General features: G+C 42.2%; 2 protein-coding genes and 1 pseudogene across 2 annotated transcripts; all 3 read left to right on the plus strand.

Annotated features, from left to right (window-relative positions):
* Positions 1 to 738: 738 nt before the first annotated feature.
* LOC110975849 (uncharacterized) lies at positions 739 to 2,135 on the plus strand (annotated as a pseudogene).
* A 1,280-nt stretch (positions 2,136 to 3,415) lies between these two features.
* Positions 3,416 to 10,586, plus strand: LOC147800070 (uncharacterized). Its single transcript, XM_087133797.1, has 5 exons — positions 3,416 to 3,574; positions 6,312 to 6,350; positions 7,285 to 7,432; positions 8,472 to 8,610; positions 9,691 to 10,586. The coding sequence occupies exons 1-5, from the start codon at positions 3,505 to 3,507 to the stop codon at positions 9,715 to 9,717; spliced, it is 423 nt and encodes a 140-aa protein (XP_086989923.1). The 5' UTR covers positions 3,416 to 3,504; the 3' UTR covers positions 9,718 to 10,586.
* Positions 10,587 to 11,970: 1,384 nt separating this feature from the next.
* On the plus strand, positions 11,971 to 19,114 carry LOC110975916 (uncharacterized). Its single transcript, XM_022228794.2, has 5 exons — positions 11,971 to 12,177; positions 15,139 to 15,177; positions 15,620 to 15,767; positions 16,361 to 16,499; positions 17,615 to 19,114. The coding sequence occupies exons 1-5, from the start codon at positions 12,108 to 12,110 to the stop codon at positions 17,639 to 17,641; spliced, it is 423 nt and encodes a 140-aa protein (XP_022084486.1). The 5' UTR covers positions 11,971 to 12,107; the 3' UTR covers positions 17,642 to 19,114.
* Positions 19,115 to 20,123: the final 1,009 nt, after the last annotated feature.

Raw genomic sequence — 20,123 nt, forward strand, 5'->3', positions numbered from 1 at the left:
GCAGAGCCTGTCGAACTGTCGGCAGAAATGTCAGAAATATGGCAGTCGCGTCAAACGTCCATTTTTTTGCAATTTCCGTCATTCAGGTCAACGCTGCAGATTTTTAGCTCAGTGCATGTGGTACGTATCGAAAACTGTTGGGACCTTAAATTAGTTCCCTACCATAGCAATTCATAAACATCTCTCTAATACGGTTAACCGCTATACTGTTTACATAAAGTATGACAATTTCAAAACCGTGCCAAAACCACTTGGCTTTGGCAGGCATGGAGTACCGAAGTGAATATGTCACGCGCACAATTAGTGTGTAAAAGGCTTTAGCGCGAGAACCAGCGCGTGAACCAACACGCGCGCGTACTCCATTCGTTTGCACTGCACTTTCTGGTTCACAGTGACGTCACACTTCGGTGCTCTTTTAACACACAAGTCGAAGGCCAATGGCTGCAACCGCTTTCATAGTGCATGTATTATTTCCAGCCGTATAGACCAGTCTGACCTGTCCAAAACTAAGTATTTGCCAGAATTCTTAGAACCAGACTACTACAAAACATGCCTTATTTCTTCATAATCACTGCAACATCGAGCACTGCTGAACGGTTGCATTTTCTCGACTGGACAAAGAAAACCAAATTCCACACTTGACAACATAAATTAAACATTCCCGGAAGTAACTTTAGCAACTTGCTATGGGTCAATGCATCAATACCACATCCATTTTCCTTCTTTTTTCCTCAACAGTTGAAGTGGGCTTGCGGTTAAACATGATTGTAACACACTCTTGCAATTTACCCACCATCACGTTGCCAAATACCGCCCTCAGCGGTGTCCAGTTGGTTTCAGAGGATTAAAGGGTTTACAGCTTACGAGGCTCGCATCGAGGCAGGCGAAAGCGTACCTCTGCGGTCTCCAGACCACGAGGCGTGCGTCCACTACTATTACGTCATATCTGGATCCGGGAAGTGCGTAAAAAACGGCGGAAAGGGTGAATTCCTGGTTGGGCCGGACCAACTGGTGGCGCTTTCTTCCGATTTGACGCACACCTTGTCGACGGAGGGCGCAATGCGAGTGTTTGTCGTCTACTACCCAGATGCCGAACTAGCCTTCAAGTCGCTCGAGCTGGTGAGGAGCTTGTCTGAGGTGGTGGGCAATGACAGGGAAGTCGATTGGGTGACAGGCGTCAGCCGTCGATTCACCATCAAGCAAGATGGCTTCCCTCTTGGCATCCACAACACCCTTGTACGGCAAGGATTGAGATCGAGGTTTCAGTACAGAAACCACATCGAAGGCGTGTATTACTTGTCTGGACAAGCAACCTACCATTGGCAAGACGACAGCGGCCAGTGGACCAGCGAACGCAGCAAGGTGGATGAGGGCAATGGCACCAATTACCCTTATGAATATTCATGACAAACACATCGTGGAGATTCACGAGGAGGATGCCATCTGCATCTGTATTTTCGATCCTGTTCTAACAGGAAAAGAAACACACCATCACTCCAAAGATGGCTTTTCAAGTTACGAGGCGTCAATGTAGACTACCTGCCCCACCATTATCAAGCCAACAACGTGAGCGCACAACCAAGTAACCAAATTTGGGCCATGATCTGTGACTGAAATTGACAGTAAACCATTCACGGAATTAAAAAGGTTGGCGAAGAAACAAGAAAGTGGTGTGATTTAAAGGAATTCACTCAAAGGACATTCATTTCACCGCGACGCAGTAACATCCACCTAAATAAAACGAACGTTGTACCCAGAATGTCTCGATTTTTTTAACTTTACGTAGAATTTGAACTTGCGTCATGAGTCCATTCCTTTCAGGCTTCCTTTCATCTCTGGCTTTCAAATCATTTGTATTGATAGGCCCAAACAGCCTGGGGTTGATCTTTGGCCCATTCCCTTAGCTAACGAGTTGGGGATTATGCTGGTTAACTAGCAGAACCAGTCTAGATAAAATTTATCTCCGTTTTTAGCAGATAGGGTTCAGGGGACCTCTCCAGTCTTTAATACAATTACATGTAATTCCTTTGGTCAATTTAAATTTTTAGCATTCAAACGCAGTTTTATCACAATATACATGTACCCGTAATCAGTGGAATAATGCATGAAATAAAAGTTGAAATTCTCAGTCATAAGCTGTCTGTGAACTTAAAGGATCCAGTAAGTGAATTTTTCTTAGAATCACTTTTTGCGTATCTCTGTACTCTTCTCCATGTATGAAGACTGTTTAACATCTTTTTTGAGTGACGTGAACTGAACGGTACACTTTTTCAAACATTAAAAATAGAACAGGCATTTCTGGAAAAGTGAGGGCGCTTTTGCTTTAATGTAAATCTAGGAAGACTTGGTACAGGTTGCATGTTTTCATGTTCGAATTGTGATCCCCAAATTTGCTATCTGGGAACACTTTTGTGAAAAGGGTTTTGCTGGATTATTGCTATACACTTATACAGCAATAAATTGCCAAACCACATGAAATTTGCCATAGCAGTGTTTAAAAAAGTCTAGAAATTTTCTGTGCACAAATCAGTGCAACATTGAGATTCAGTGCCATGGATGACATCATAGTTTTGCTCATGAATACGCAAATAAGCTTTAACATAAAAACCAAAATACATCAATATGTGGGTTAAAATTGCAAAATCAAAATTTAAAGTAAGGCTAATCGAAACCCAAAGATGCTTTTTCAAGGGTTTTTAGTAAAAATTTATAAAAATATTTCTATTTTCCGGTTCCTTTCAGTTCCCCATTCAGATCTGAGACCATAACTCTCTACAATAGATAAGATTTTCAGTTCCTGAGCTAAGTACCCCCTCCTGACAAAGATGATTGTATCATCAACTCTTACACCCCAGGTAAATGAGAACATCACAACACTGACATGTAAAAGTACCCCCAGAACTGTGAGGTCCATTAGTCCATCGTCTGAGCGCTGCGGACGACGGACCCTCCAGTTCTTGGGGGTAGGGCTAACTATCTTGCTCCGTACCCAATTATGACGGTGGCATTTGCAGAGCACAGTGAAAGCACTTGCTCTTTGTTTCAAAGCTCTTTGTTTCAAACTTATATAGCATTGTTATATGGGTTCTGTGTTTACAGGAAATACCGAAAATTACACCCTCTCACGCGGCTCTGATGTTTAGACTATGTGGATCTAACGATCTTCCCTCTGAATCAGTCTCTTTTGTATATTCCTTCCTATTTACCGTGCCAAATGCGGAACCAGACCCCGATCCCGAGCGTATGCGCGAGTGGAAAAAATCAGCACACCGGATGAACATTTATTCAGGTGCATTCTGTTGCAAATCCGAGCACGCTGGAAACATGAGACTAGGACAACGGACACGCCCGTACGTGTAAGCACCGGGGTCACGCGCACATGCAGTTAGGCCGCCTATATCGAGTGTACACATATCCACATCACACAGACGTTTGCAAGAGACTTGATTATCCGGGTGACTGTGAGTTGTCTTTACAACGAAACTTCGAAAGTTAGATTTTGCGATGGAGCCGAAGACAAATCTTTACGTTTGTGTCGCCCTCTGTCTTTTGCTGCTGACTCTCCCTGCATCAGGTGAGTATCGTGAGTTCACATGGCATGTTTATTAGTCTGTTAAACCATAGAGCTACTCTATGGTTAAACGAGACACAAATATATAGCGTTTTATGTATGCACGCGTTGCCTCGAACTCCCTTCCCAAACTGTCCTCGACTCCATAGGTGTCGGAATGTCAACCCCCTCTGTACATGTATATGCGAAACACCGAGAACATCTGTTTAAGTGAGGCCTCATTAAATTTTTTGCCGGTGGATGTGGTTTTTCCCTTACTCAGCGTGTTACTTGTGTATGGCATTGCCTTAGATTTGCAATTAATTACAAAATGCTAGCCGGAGAAAGTTTCAACTGTTTATTTTTATCATTCAGAGCCCTGGAGGCTCCCTGGGCATGATTAAAAAAAGAATCAAAACAAAAAAGAACCACTCCTTGAATTTTGACTTTCAAACCATCTGAATCCATGGTATTCCATATTGTTATGAACAGTGATGGTCTGTGTGCCCATGACCAAACAAAAACTTCATTTAAACTTGAAAAGGGCATTGCACGTGAGTGTAGTGTCTCCGCGGGTGAGTCTCAATATTGTGTGATTTACCATAATCAAATCAGAATTAGAAGTCTTCGCTGCGGTGACGACTGCTTATGGACAGCTGGTACGCGCGCGTTACTGGCCTCTCCGACCAATAAATAGGGTGTCGTGATTTGCCATACTCACGCGCGCGTCAAGCTAGAGAATGGGCGATACCAACGCAGGTACGGTCCACACAAACAAAAAGAAAATCGCAAAAATAACATACCCAACTTCTCTGTGCCTTAAAACTGAGCTGTTCTAAATGCAAATTCAGTATGTTCTTTTTCACAAGGTCTGCAACTTGGGTCAAGAATTTAATTCGACCATTATGCTATGCATGTACTAAATACACACCGGTAGGTAAAATCTGTTTCGCGCTGTGTACAAGATCAGCGGCATAAATGGTATCAGATAGTGTTACGGACCTACATGTGTAGGGGGGGGGCTTCGAGATGAGAAAAATTAAGAAACACTTGTTGGAATATGGTTTAAATAATCTTATTCAAACATTTGAAGGTAAATACCGTCTTAGACAAACTTCATTACATTTAAGAATTCAATATACGCAGTGTATCTGCCATGAAATTACCAACTACTGCTTAAAATTTGTAGCCGTCTTATGGGTGGCTGTGCATTTCTGCCAACGGCAGGCAAGTAGACACTATTTAAAGTCATTATCTATCCCTGCATATAACCAAACTAGTCTAACTTGACTTTTCCGCCTACTCCAACCTATATACTTTCTGTCATAGCGGGTATTCTAGTGACTCGACCAGGATGGCGATACCAATATACTCAGCAAGAAATGAGACCGAAGGGTACCCCCCCAACATGTCCAATCCCTAAACACATTCCAGACTATTGTTACTTAACACATCCCCCCAACATGTCTGAAAGGAATTCCCCAGATTCCTGCGAGACAATGACCAACACAAAGCAGGGGGGGTTCTCTCCGTCTCATACCTTGCTGCATATGGATACCAGGCACGAAATGCGACAGACAGGTACCCCCCAAGTCCAATCACTATACACATTCCAGCCTCTTGTTATTTAATCCGACCCGCCGTTGTCCGAAAATAATTCCTGAGGTGCCAGTATAACAATGACCATCACAAAGGTGTGGGGGGGTCTCTTTGTCCCATAGTTTGCATCAAACGTGAATGGCTTCGACAAGCCCCTTAGCACGCGAGACTGCTTACTACAGAGACCCAATGAGCCGAAATTAACAACGGGCCGAAGGGAGCTATACATGTATTGTGACACTCACAAGTTCTTTGTGCACAACACGCACTCCCCACATTCCTGGGTTAGTCCATTTACCGAGTAAGGTTAATACAGGAAACTGCACTTTCAAAAATGGGGGCTGGAAGATCTTTGGTCTGGTACATGGTTCGCAAATCTATTGACCTGTGTCAAATAACTGGCAAAACGTTGTGGATTGAATGCGCATACGGGCTACCAAGGCGTGCACATTTTTCATTTGTGACGCGCTCTGTGAAAATGAGCCTTGGCGCCATTTAGTTTCATTTAGTGTTAGAAAGAGAAAGTTCAGCGTTTTTTCGTAGATGAAAATGAATATAATGTGGGTAAAAAATATGGAAAATTCCTATATTGCTTTACGTTGTATTGGATTCTTTGTCAAAAGCCTTTAACTCAAACGTCGCTCTGGCGACTTGCGACTCGTTTTCACCGAGTGGGTTACACTTGTTGAAAAGTCTAACGCGCATGTAAACTTTCTCCCTTTCGTTTTTCGCTTGGAAGTGCACTAAAAAGAAAACGATCCTACAAACATCCTAGCACTTGAAGGAACTCTTTACTGTTCACCGCAGCAAAACCTCGCGGTCATGGAGAGGGGGGCTTGGCAACAACCGCCGCATCAATGCTTTAAGTTTCCGCACTGAGTGCATGCTGTCGTCGGAATGTGGATAAGCCGGAGTTTAAAAGTTCTTTGAATAGTGTGTCATTGAAAGAAACGTTGAAGCAGCGTAAAATAAGCAGATCAGGACAGTGCAAAGTACCCCCCTTATTATTGTCAACTCAACATCTTTTATTTCAATTTTACCCAAACACTAGCATATGTGTATTGCAGTTACGTAAATGTGTAAACGTGTGTGTGTGTGTTTTCTGTGTGAATAATCAAATCCCCCTGTAAGTCCCCTTTTCTTTTTCGATTCTCTTTGGTAGATGCGTACGCACGCCGTAGGCGTCGAAGGAGTGTACCTGGTGAGTACCTATAGCACAATGTAATCTGATTTGGAAGAAAATATGAGCAAGTTCAGCAAATGCTGTTACAATGTTTCAAAGATCACGTGTTGACCGGGACATTAGATTCATTAACCTATCTATATTTTGAAGTATGAAATGTACTATAAGTTTTATTATACACAAATATCACTCAACATCTTTTATTTAAATTTTATTAAAATGCATTGGATATACAATATTGCATATACAATACAATGAATGCTTCGTAAACATGCATTTTCTACTGTGTGCACTTCCACAAGATACATCATCTATCGTGTTGCGCATTATTTCCCTTAACATCACTGTTAAAACACGCAGTTGAATGAAACAACTCTATTTCCCACATAGGCCACACTGTAAACCACGTGTACCCTTTACATGTACATGTGTGTACAGTTTTAAGGTTCACTGTCTCGGTCACAGGAATAATTGCGTCATCGTTATCGGAATGTAAACTTAGCCATCCAGTTTGCTTATTGAACACCCTGACGCAGGCTTAACAAACCACAATATTTTCCTAAGTACTCTCTTCTGCCTCGTTGTTACGAAACCTGGGATAAGGTGGACTTTTAGTTTTCGTTTCCACTTCAACTTTTTCCATGGTAGCTCAGCTTGGCTAAAAAAAAGAAACGGAATGCATTTTTTCATGAAATCATGAAAAGTCACCTTTGCTTCCTCTTTGCCTTCTAAGGTTTTGTTTATTCCGAACAAAATCCGTCCATTTCAACCCATTGTTGCCTTTTTTATTTTGCTTGTTTGGCGGTTCGCTTTTTAAAAATCTATCTGCAAATCCCACCCCCTCTCGTTAAGACCTGATAAAAAATGCTTCTGTTAGTATGATTTCAATGACGAAAGAGAAGGCATTTTCTGGGTGTATTTTTTTCAAGTTGATCCGCTCTTTACCTTTTAGTCGTTCGGAAGACTGAAGATTCGCAACCGCCGGTCTTGGTGAAGGGAACTTGTCCCTCCTCTATGACTGTGTACGTCGACTCTCCGTCATCGAAACAGATTGTCCTGTGGTCTAAACCACAAGCAAGTGACGAAAGCCCACCGGTCAGGTAAGGAATCAAATCTTTTCGGAGTCAGTTGAACAGATAGAAGATATGTGTTGGAATGGTCGGCCTTATCGAGGACGTCATAAAGGTATAGGCCAGATGTGACCGCACATGGACCGGCCAAGGGTTGTAATTTGTAAAGCATAACAAATTGACATCAGTTGTTGTGATATTTTGAATGTGATGAACCCTGAAGGATTGGTTATTGAATGCAGAACGAGAGGTTTTTAAATCCCCCATTTCTTTCCTCTGCGGAATATCATTTGTCATAACACGTCATCTTAAACATTAACTATATCGGATTCTACGATCCCTCGATTCTCTAAAGGGTCGTGTTTCGCTACCGAGTATATCCTTCGGACAGGTGGGCATGGGGAGGGGAGTTGACTTTCCTGGCCATGGAAATGTGAAAAGCAAAGGATGATGCTGACACCACATGACACCATACATAAGCCGATGCTCATGATACAGATTTCCCTCTGTGATAGGCCTATGTATTCATTACAACAGAATCTTACATCAGAATGGTATATTTACTGCCAATTACATTGCTCTCCTTTTACGAGTGTATTGAATGCACACTTTGGTTGTTTGGAACTCCGACAAATTCTTCACAATCGGCCTTACTTTTTTCTCACCACGAAAAATGTGAGGGCGATTCAATAGCTTACCCCCCCCCGTCAAAAAGTGAGGGCAGGATATAACCCCCTCGAGCAGAAGCACCCCCTCATCGAATGAAGAGAGCTGCGTTGGTCGAGAGTTTTCATTTTGTAGGAAGCGACTCGACTGCAACGCTTGCATTTCCTAGTCGTTGCGCAATTAGTATCAAAGAAGCCTCCGTTGCTAAGGAAATAGCGTCCTCTCTTGGTCCAGTTTGACGCCCATACCCCTATCCCCCAATATTTACGACCTTACTGTTTATCACCTAGTAATGTCTGAAGGCTGGGCGTGCGTGTGGCTCGTCGCAGAACATTCAAACAACCTCTAGTTTGCAGGTTCAGTGCATTTGCTTTTCTCCTTAAAATTTGGGTTTTTTTCGTAGTTTGAGGAGAGAAGACGACGGCCCACCCAATGGCGGCTACTTCACTGCCTCCAATTCTCCTTATTACATCAAGTATTCGGCCACAGATGCCGTTGGTAACAAACGGATGCCCATTTGCTCATTCATTGTCGACATTGAGGTGAGTATGAAATGTTCTTTGGCCAAATTTTAGATTCCTTACTACGAAGTGGTGGCCCATGCGTAAATTAAGACAGAATCCTATAGGGAAAATTAGGAAACAATGACCAGGCCTTTTATGCACATAATTATGGCAACACTGGTTAAAATGGTAATGAAGTAGTGTAAAAAGTCGACAACATACAGAGTGCATTCGCACAGTGAGAGGAGATTCAACCACCACATATGGGGGTCTAAAAGGTCGTGTATTCTACTGCGTGAATTGCCATCACAAAAAGAACATGGCTTTTACTAAAGTATCATAACCATGATACAACAGCATATTTTGTATTTGGTAAGTTGCAGCTACCTCTATGGTTGCTGGGGTTTGACCTTCAAGAAGCAGAACCGCAATGTTATGAGACTCATTTAAGGAATGGCTAGTGCGACCTCAAGGCCCTTGGGATGGATAGGCAGGTCAGACCGGAAGGACTAGTGAGGCAGTCCGCCGGCTTTATAAGGAAGAGCTAGTATTTATTAATTTGCCTAGCCTTACGGTTCATTCATGTGGTATCAATACTCAAAAGATTAGTAAGTAGTCCCTAATAAGCCAAGGAAACTTAAATGAAGAAAAGTGGCATGTCCATTAAATGTATGAAACCCGAAAAGGATCTAGCAATCGGGCAGAAAGCTGCACATCGAACCAACTGAACACACACCTGCTACCAAAAATAGGGTCTACAACTTCGTCTCAAGGCGTCTTCTTGTGTCGATCCATATAACCGTTTGCGTTATCCACCCTGAGAGGAAGCACACCTCAATTGGTTAAAAAGAGCCATGTTGGTCCAGAGTGCTCATTTTGTTGGTAAGCATGTGACTACATCGCTTGCGTTTCATAGTCGTTCGTAAAACAGCGATGCGCAGTTACTACCAAAGGAGCCTCCTTTGCTAAGAATATTGCGCCCTCTCTTGGTCCATCTCGAAGCCCATTCATGTAGTATCCCTGAACACTGTCGCTGGAATTGATTTTCTGACTGGTACACTGCACTGGTGCTTCGGCTTTAATAGATTAAGAAACCATACTTTTTCTGTTCCCATCCAGGTTGAGGCACCCAAGCCACCCAAGTAGAGCGACATCAATGCCCAGCCGGTCTGCACGTCAACGGTTGTTATTTAGAGCAGAGTGTACACTATCTGAGGCGAAACATAGCAGCAACAAAATTCAGATTAGACCAGTCGATTTGCTTCTGATTTACGTAATACTTCATGGTTAAGGTTTCCTACTAACGCCATTGTAACTTACTATCACGCTTAAAATAAGTTTTAATTTCGAGAAATACAATGCTGATTACTAATGTTCGAGTAAGTAAAAGACACAAGTTAAAAACACATACATGTCTGTTTAAATAAGAATATTTTGAACGGGAAAGAATTTAGGAAACTAAGAAATGTTTTATGAGAAATAAATTTTTCAAACAGGAGGATAATTTAGCATTAACACTCTCGTACCCCCTTCTCTGCTCTTCACTGAAGCCGAATTCGGCCTTCATTGCACATTTAGAATAAGGCAGTAGAGCTACTGACACCAAAGTCAAAAGCGCTGATGGGAGGCCATGGAGAAGTCACTGTCCTGCAAGAACGTTCTTAGATTTTACGGTCTTCAGCAGTTTGCGCTTGGTGGTCACAGACAACCCGTGGTGGGCGCATGACAATGACATGAGAATAAACACGGGAACGAGCTAGTTCATATTCCATAGGTCAATGATTTGGTAAGACTACTGGCTTCCTGACTCCACTTTTGTTGGCTGTTTACAAAGTCTATGGAGAATTTGGTGCAATTTCAAAGTATTTTCTTAGTATTTTCAAAGTATTTAAATCAGTCCAAACATATGTAGCATCACAGCATACAACTTGTTTAGTAAAGGTTGCAGTGATACAATAATAATCCAGCTCTCTGTATGTTATTAAAAATTCTTTGATGGATACCAGCAAATGAAAGCTTTTTGCTTTGTGTTCCAGTTTCTGTTCAGAACTTTTGAGAGAACTTTTCCCCTGAAGATTATCTTCCTACAGTGCTCATTGCCGTCTTGCAAAATGAACAGAAGCCTAACTGTCATTGTACAATGGTGCAAATTGGGACCTGATCTGGCCTGCTAATAAGCGGCAAATAAATGTTGACAAGGTCGACACGCATCCTTCTGTTAGATGAAAAAACCCACAGGCTAAAATGGTATATCTCAACCTTTATTGTAAACAAGCAACATGTAGCCAATCAGCACGCAGTCGCGAGAGTGTTGCGCGTGGTGTGGAGTTGGATATTTGCATATAGGGTGGGTCAACTCCTGACTTGGGCCACAGTAATGAATAATGCTCAGGTAAATACAGTGAAACGCATTGTTTTCATTCAAAACTTACCTGAATATTCATAGGGACGACACTCTTGCGATGTGCAGTTGCTTCTGTGAGTGAGCTAATAAACGAATGACAGGTAAACGGACCACTCAGCATGTAGAGTAGTCACCGCGTGCCACAGTGGCGGTGCGTGTGGTGAGCGGAGTGGCCGTAATGCACGGTTGATCATTTTCAATTCAGAAGGTACTTGGGAAAATTTCCTCCCAAATCAGGCAAATTTGGCTTATACGGCAAGCAGACATACTGAATTTAGCACAGTTACTTTTTTCATTTTCCCTGTGTTTCGGGAGTCGTAGTTCCATGAACTGCAGGGTACATACATTTAGCATATGCCTTTCCGTGGGTGTGGAGTACCAAGCTTTTTGACACTACAAAGGGTGTCTGTTTATTTGTAATGTGTCTTCAGAAAAACCTCTAAAATTATCATATCTATTACTTTCCGGTCTAAAAGGATTTTACACTGCAGTAAATGAAAAAAGTCTTTTTCGCTTTCTCCCCAAACAGACGAGGTCAAAAGAAATTAACAATGCTCCTTTCCGACCATGTCTAATTAAATAGTTATGTACTTCAGGGTACTATGCACAACTCGTTCTACACTGAATCGCGGGCTGAACGCAGGGAAAATTCCAGACTAGCTTCAGACTGGTTTACGTTTGTCTCGCTACTTACGTCGTTGACCGAGAATGGTGGATGGTACCCCCAACTTATCGCACAAATCGTTTTACAACTCATAGAGAACGGAACCCTAACTGATTTCATTCGCTCTAGTACGTTTTGCACAAACGAATTTTTCCAAGTTTTCATTTTGCTCTCCGAAAAATCCTCTTCGCACCAAGAAAGTAATAGCTGAGAAACACTGACGTTGAAATTTGTGCCTCTGTACATCTTCAATAAGCCGCTCAAGCCGCGCCGCTTGCCTTCTCATGCCATTTACGCGCATGCGCACATAAGTTAGCATGATTAGTGGAAGAGCAGCCGGACACACCCGTACGTGTACGCACCGATGTGATGTGCACGTAGGCCTGTCGCGCCTCACACTTCACAGAAACGTTTGTTGATTCTTTAGGTGACTGCAAATTGTCTTTACAACTAAAGTTAGAGTTCGTGATGGAGCCAAAGGTAAATCTTTACGTTTGTGTCGCCCTCTGTCTTTTACTTCAGACTCTCCCTGCATCAGGTGAGTACCGTGAGTTCATTTCCCACTTGTTTATTAGTCTGTCAAATGAAGCACAAATTTAGCGCAAACTGTACGCAAGCCCAAAGGTGTTGGAGTGTCAGCCCCTCTTAGGGGCATATAAAAGCTACCTCAGTTTAAGTGAGGCCTTATCAAATTTTGCCGGTGGATGTCGTGTTTTTCCTGACTCTGTGTGTTACTTGTGAATGACATTGCCTTGGATTTTAAGTTTATTACGAAATGCTGGCCGGAGCAAGTTTCATCCGTATAGTGTATTATTCAACTGCTCTGGAGTCTTCCTGGGACTAATTAGAAAAAAACATGCTTTGCAGTTTGACCTTCAAAACATCTGAATCCAGGGCACAGCAATATTGGTACACGGTAACAATGATGGTCTGTGTGCCCATGACAGAACAAAACTTTATTCCAAGGTGAGCTTCACAATTGACATTCATCGAATGGCACCCATACTGTGAATCAGTCTATACCATCGAGGCAATACACTAATATAACAATGACCTAGGACTGAGCAACAACTGCCAATCCATAGGCAGAAGATGAAAATCGTTTAGTCGTGGTGAATGATTGGGGAAGGAATTCATGGACGGGACGTGCGGCGCCGATGTGTGGTACATTCACAAAACCGATCCAGCCACGTAACGTGCACAGTACACCGCGGCTTGTTACACACGTACCGCAGCGTACGTGTACATGTACATGAACAGGTACTGTACTGTACATGGAAATTCTTGACCGTTGGAGAGGGTGTACATGTTCATGTGGTACAGTACATGTAAAACTGGGGATATATACCGTGAATTTCGACATTTTCCCTGCAATTTTATAATGACAGACAGACCTGAATAACAAACTTCATGTTAACTTACTGTAGTACTTTTGAGTTCGTCTGTCGTTCCTGAGTCACTGAATTCTTACGCTCGCAAGGCAGTAAGATTATGCGGGATGAACGGAATCAGTTATGAGTTAAGTTAGGTCGATATGCAAACGCGCCCGGTCGGGAAGAGCACAAAACCGTCAGCAAACCTACGATCTTTCTCCAGCACAGCCCACTTTTGAAAACTTCAGGAAAATTTTGAATTCTTTGTTTCGAGCCTTTAAAAATCGCATCAAAACGTAAGCAAAGTACCGCTTACGAAAAGAGCTTTTCACAAAAATCACTAGTTTTGACCACTCTGATACTAATTCCTCAATTAAGTTTCATAAAACACGTTAGGAAAAGGCCTTATCTTACCATGAAAATATTTTGGGCAGGAACTGTTATTTCCAAAAAGTGAAAATAAGACGTGCATTTCATGAAATAAAGCAGCTGTTTGCCTGACACGAATTCCCATGGCCCTCATTATGCATGCAAATGACCCTAAAAACGGGACCTGCGCAGTTAATTATTTCCCTCTGAAACATACGTGCGTGGGACCATGCTGTTCGTTCTCCGACCAACAGAGCATTGCAATTTGTTAAAGTGCGCGCGGATGCACAAAAAGGACGCGTGTGTGAGTGTAGCGTCTCCGCGGGTGAGTCTAAACATTGGTATAGTGTAATTCGACAACCAGAATTAGAAGCCTTCACTGCGGTGGCGTGGTGCTTATCGACAGCTGGTACGCGCGCGTTACTGGCCTCTCCGACCAATAGGGTGTCATGATTTGCCAAATTCACGCGCGCGCAAAGATGGAGAATGTTCGTGTGTGTGCGAAGCCACCGCAGTTATGGTCCACACCAACAAAATGAAAATCGGAAAACTTGGCATAATATTACAAAAATAACATACCCAACTTTTCTGTACCTTTCAACTGAGCTGTTTTAAATGCAAGTCAGTATTATCTCGTAGGGTTTGTGTAAATAAACAGTACAGAAACCTCCACTTTCAAAAATGGGGGTTTGAAGATCTTTGGTCTGGTTCACGAATCTAATGACTTGCAGTGGGTCGCATATAATCGAAACAACGTTGTGGATGGAATACGCATACTACTAAGTGCATAGCCTACTTTGCATATGTGACGCGCTCTGTAGAAATGAGTGATAATTTGTTCCATTTAGCGTTAGAAAGAGCAAGTTCAGCGTTTTGCGTTGATGCCTCATTCAATTTGCCATCCCGACAAAAATGGATTTTATGTGGGTAAAAAAAACATGGAAGGTTCCAACTACTTTATGCTGTGTTGGATTCTTTTTCAAAAGCCTTTAACTCAAATGTTGCTCTCGCTACTCTGCCTGTGGATTTCCAATTTTCTGAAAGATTGTTAAGATTCTTTGATTGTAACTACTTATAAAGAGCAATATTGCAAATTACTAATGAGTATCTATTTCTTGTGTATGGCTCTCCCCAAGTCAAATCCTTTCGTCTTGCCCTTTCTTCACAGTGTTGGGGTTAAGCTTAATCATCAGGAGAACATTCTATCCACAACCCGCAAAACCAGTAAATTAGTTTTTGAGGAAAACAATCGAAATTTGGTTTTGCAGTGTTAACTGTACGCATCAAATCAAAGTGATAGTGATTAATTACAAATTGCATATTCAGATATTGATAATAAAATTACAGTGTTTCAGTGGGGGATATGTTCTTCTCTGTGTAGCTTATTTCACCTTTTGGGGAGTGCTTTTACTAGGAAATTTTGTAAAATATTAGCATAGTCAAAAATCCTAACAAGAAAATCAATGTCCAGTCATTCTACACAGAAACTCAGTAGTTGTCATTGCAAAAATTGGGTACCATTCGACCTAATCGAGTTCACCGAGATATTGGATACATTTAGAAATTTTACATGAAATTTACAAAGTTTTATTAAACACAAATAACACTCAACATCTGTTATCAAAATAAAATTTTACCCCAATACTACCAAATTTGCATGGCACGTACGTGAATGATTTAACGCAGACTGTGTGTTACTGTGTGAATAAGCAAATCCCCCTGAAAGTCCCCTTTTCTTTCTCGACTCTCTTCGGTAGATGCGATCATACGCCGTGTGCGTCGAAGGGGTGTAAATGGTGAGTACGCAATTACAGTGTAATATGATTTAGTAGAAGATATGAGCAAGTCCAGCAAATGCTGTTACAATGTTTCAAATATCCATTACTTCGATTACAATGGTGGCTTCGTCAACATGTAATTTCTACTGTGTACACTTCCACAAGATACATCATCTATCGTGTTGTGCATTTTTTCCCTTTAATATTATGGGATACATTATTATCACAGATTTTTATTATAACACACAGGAATACCCCAATTACCGCCATGCCCCTCTGCCCAACTACCTTCACTGGGCAACCCCGTCGATTTCACTTGCTTTTAAAAACTCTGTCTACAACTCCCACCCGCTCTCGTTAAGACCTGAAACTGCTTCTTCGTTGATATGATTTCAGTGGTGAAACAGGAGGCATTTTCTGGGAGTATATTGTTCAGGTTTATCCGCTCTTTGCCTTGTAGTCGTTCGGAAGACTGAAGATTCGCAACCGCCGGTCTTGGTGAAGGGAACTTGTCCCTCCACTATGACTGTGTACGTCGACTCTCCATCATCGAAAAAGATTGTCCAGTGGTCTAAACCACGAGCAAGTGACAAAAGCCCACCGGTCAGGTAAGGAACCAAATCTTTGGTGGAGTCAGTTGATGAATACAAGATATGTGTTGGAATGGTCGAGGACGCCATAAAGGTTAGCCAAATGAGATCAGCGAAGGATTGTAAAGCATAACAAGTTGACATCAATTGTTCAGATTGCGAATGATATTTTGAATATGATGAGCCCTGACGAATTGGTTATTACATGCAAAATAAGACAGGTTTTAAATCCCCAATTTCTTCCCCTCGAGGAATATTATTGTCTTGACACGTCTTCTTGAACACTAACATTAGTGGATTCCACGATCCCTCGATTCTCTGGAGGATCATGTTCCGCTGCCGAGTATATCCTTCGGACTTGTATCGATTTGTTCAAAGGTCATTGTCCTGTAAATAGGTGGCGTAAATTTGCGTGGGAAAATTGGGGAGGAAGGTGGGCATGGGGAGGGGAGTTGACTTGCCTGGCCATGGAAATGTGAAAGACGGAGGGGGATGCTGACACCACATGACACCATACATAAGCCGATGCTCATGATACAGATTTCCCTTTGCAGGTTGCGTGCATACAATTTTTTAAATTTCTAGTTGAAAACTCGTGTGTTTTTCTTCAGTGTGAGCAGAGAAGATGGCGGGCCGCTCAATGGCGGCTACTTCAATGCCTCCAGTTCTCCTTATCACGTCAAGTATTCGGCCACAGATGCCGTTGGTAACAAACGGATCCCCATTTGCTCATTCACTGTCAACGTTAAGGTGAGTATGAAATGTTCTTTGGCCAATTTTTATATTCTTTACTACGAAATGGTGGCTGAAAGGAGGGCCAAGGCGTAAGGTAAGACAGAATCATATCAGAAAGATTAGGAAACAATGACAAGGCCTTTTATGCATAAAATTATGGCAAACCTGGTTTATTATGACATTAAATGGTGGTGAAATGGTGTAAAAAGTAGATAACACACACAATGCATTCGCGTAGTGAGGGAAGATTCAACCACCACATACGGGGTGTGCAGGTGTCTAAAAAAGGTCGGTATAGGTCTGCTGCATGAACTGCCATTACCAAAATAACATGGCTTTTACCTAAGTATTATTACTATGATACAACAACATATTTTGTATTTAGTAAGTTGCAGCTACCTCCATGGTGGTAGGGGTTTGACCTTCAAGAAGCAGAACCGCTATGTTATGAGACTCACTTAAGGAATGGCTAGTGCAACCTCAAGGCCCTTGGGATGGATAGGCAGGTCAGACCGGAAGGACTAGTGAGGCAGTCCGCCGGCTTTATAAGGAAAAGCCGGTAATCATTAATTTGACTAGCCCTACGGTTCATTCGTGTAACATTAATATTCAAAAGATTAGAAAGCAATCCCTAATAAGCCAGGGAAACTTGCATGAAGAAAATGGAATGTCCATTAAATGTATGAAACCCGAAGGGGATCTAGCAATCGGGCAGAAAGCTGCACATCGAACCAACTGAACCCACACCTGCTACCAAAAATAGGGCCTACAACTTCGTCTCAAGGCGTCTTCTTGTGTCGATCCATATAACCGGTTGCGTTATCCACCCTGAGAGGAAGCACACCCTAACTGGTTAAAAAGAGCCATGTTGGTCTGGAGTGCTCATTTTGTTGGTAAGCATGCCACTACAACGCTTGCGTTTCATAGCCTTTCGTAAAACAGCGATGCGCAGTTACTACCAAAGGAGCCTTCGTTGCTAAGAATAGTGCGCCTTCTCTTGGTCCATCTCGAAGCCCATTCATGTAGTATCCCTGAACACTGTCGCTGAAATTGATTTTCTGACTGGTACACTGCACTGGTGCTTTGGCTTTAATAGATTAAGAAACCATACTTTTTCTGTTCCCATCCAGGTTGAGGATAAGAAGCCACCCAAGTAGAGCGACATCAATGCCCAGCCTGTCTGCATGTCAACGGTTGTTACTTGGAGCAGAGTGTACACTATCCGAGTCGAAACATAGCAGCAACAAAATTCAGATTAGACCAGTCGATTTGCTTCTGATTTACGTAATACTTCATGGTTAAGGTTTCCTACTAACGTCATTGTAACTTACTAACACGCTTAAAATAAGTTTCAACTTGAGAAGTACAATGCTGATTACTAATGTTCGAGTAAGTAAAAGACACAGGTTAAAAATACTCTGATCAACAAACAGCGTACATACATGTCTGTTATAAAAATGGGTATTTTGATCGGGAAAGAAAACTAGGAAATATTTTATGAGAAATAGATTTTCAAACAGGAGGACAATCTAGCATTAACACTCTCGTAGCCCCTTCTCTGCTCTTCATTGAAGCCGAATTCGGCCTTCATTGCACATTTAGAATAAGGCAGTAGAGCTACTGACACCAAAGTCAAAAGCGCTGATGGGAGGCAAGGGAGAAGCCACTGTCCTGCAGGAACTTTGTCTAAAATGTGTATATGTGAATGGGGTAAACCCTCAGGTCATTTCGGTAAGCTAATGCATTAAAAGTGTAGAGTAAATTTGAAAGATTTTATGGTCACAGACAACCCGTGGTGGGCGCATGACAATGACATGAGAATAAACCCGGGAACGAGCTGGTTCATACTCCACAGGTCAATGATCTGGAGAGACTAAAAGCTTCCTGACTCCACTTTGCTGGCTGTGTACAAAGTATATGGAGAGTTCAGTGCAATTTCGAAGTATTTTCTAAAAACATTTGAAATACTGTTCGGTCCCAGATTCATGTCTTTTCAAATTTTTAGCAGTGACTGACCTCCATCTTGTATCACAACTTATGAGGAGCTACAGAACTTCTTTTTTATTTCCAATTTTGGACTTGATCTACGAGCCTATCACGTCCAAATTTGAAAAACAAGCTCAAATGTCTCAGTCAGTGGGTCTCATCATAACTGGTGGCAGGATTCTTTCCAATGATTTATATTCTGTCAGGTTTCGTAATCGTTATGAAATCAAGTACTGTAATGTTTGTTGCTGCAGTGAACAAACCACCAGTACAACTCAGGCCTAGACGTTTTACTGTACTGCCTCATGCCATGTTCCTAAGTAGTACAACCAGGGTGGCCTAAGGAGGCTTGAGCCCCCCACCTGCTTGAGCATCCTGAACTATTCGGGGGATGAATTCTGGTCCAACCTCTCCCCCCGCCCATGACAAAGCCTGGTTAAGCCACTGCATTTAACTATATTTGTTGGCCATTTCAGTTTGAATTTAAATGAGACCAAACATATGTAGCATCACAGCATACAACTTGTTTAGTAAAGGTTGCAGTGATACAATACTAATCCAGCTCTCTGCATGTTATTGAAAATTCTTTGATGGACACCAGCAAATAAAAGCTTTTTGCTTTGTGTTCCAGTTTCTGTTCGGAACTTTTGAGAGAACTTTTCCTAGTGCTCATTGCCGTCTTGCAAAATGAGCAGAATCCTAACATTGCAGATTGGCGCAAATTGGTACCTGATCTGGCCTGCCCGCCCCGCCGTTGCCGCCCCGCGTATGGAAACCTTGATCTCATCTGCTCAAACAATGCGCCCCGCATAGGCTAAATCGGCCGATTTTCTGAAACGTTCGCAGAGTCCCGGGTGGAGCAAACGGATTTTGCTTTAAAGACTATTCGCACCACATGTAATCTCCAATTTGTCGGAAAATCGATGTTCATACAGAAAAAAAAATCGCCATTTTTGTGTGGAGAGACAGCAAAAACGGTCCATTCCACGTTGCTCCTCCGTCTTTTTCAGCCGTTACTCGGCAGACTCTTGGCCAAGCGGTCCTAGCGTAAAGGGTTTAAGAATGGTTGGGGTATAAGCTTTCCTTTGATAAAACACTTGACGTGATTGGTCACTTACTTTTATCGGAAAAGGGAATTGAACAACAGAATTTAGCCTCTGAAATGACCTGGGCATTCGTGTATTGAGATGTCCCAGATGTTACGTCAGTCAAACAACGTGCACACGTCATCAAATATTCAGCTTGGCTTTTCCGTTACAAAGTTGATTGGTTTGCAAATATTTTCATAAAATAAACTCTGATTTATAATATAGACAAATCCGACGACCAAAATTAGAAGCCACTACTATGGGGCCATCCTATTCGCCTGCAGTCAGTGCGCGAGCCGGTGAAATTCCTCCTTGACCAATAGGCAACAGTCAATTACCGAAGAGCACGCGCTCTCTCAGGTCGAGACAGCTGCGTGAGTGTAAATAGCCCCTCGGAATGGTGTCTCGTTGGATTTGACTATACCATTAAAGCAATACATTAATTTCAGGCCAAATTTAATGTGGAGATTGACAATTTTGCACCATTTTTGCAAGATTGCATGCACCCTTTTCGTGGAAGGTAAGTTGTAAGTGCACGGAAGCTGTAATTCACCATCCTTTAGGA

The sequence above is a fragment of the Acanthaster planci genome, linkage group LG02 (assembly GCF_054643075.1).
Source record: "Acanthaster planci isolate LZ-2023a linkage group LG02, COTS_SCS, whole genome shotgun sequence".
Classification (NCBI taxonomy): Eukaryota; Metazoa; Echinodermata; class Asteroidea; order Valvatida; family Acanthasteridae; genus Acanthaster; species Acanthaster planci.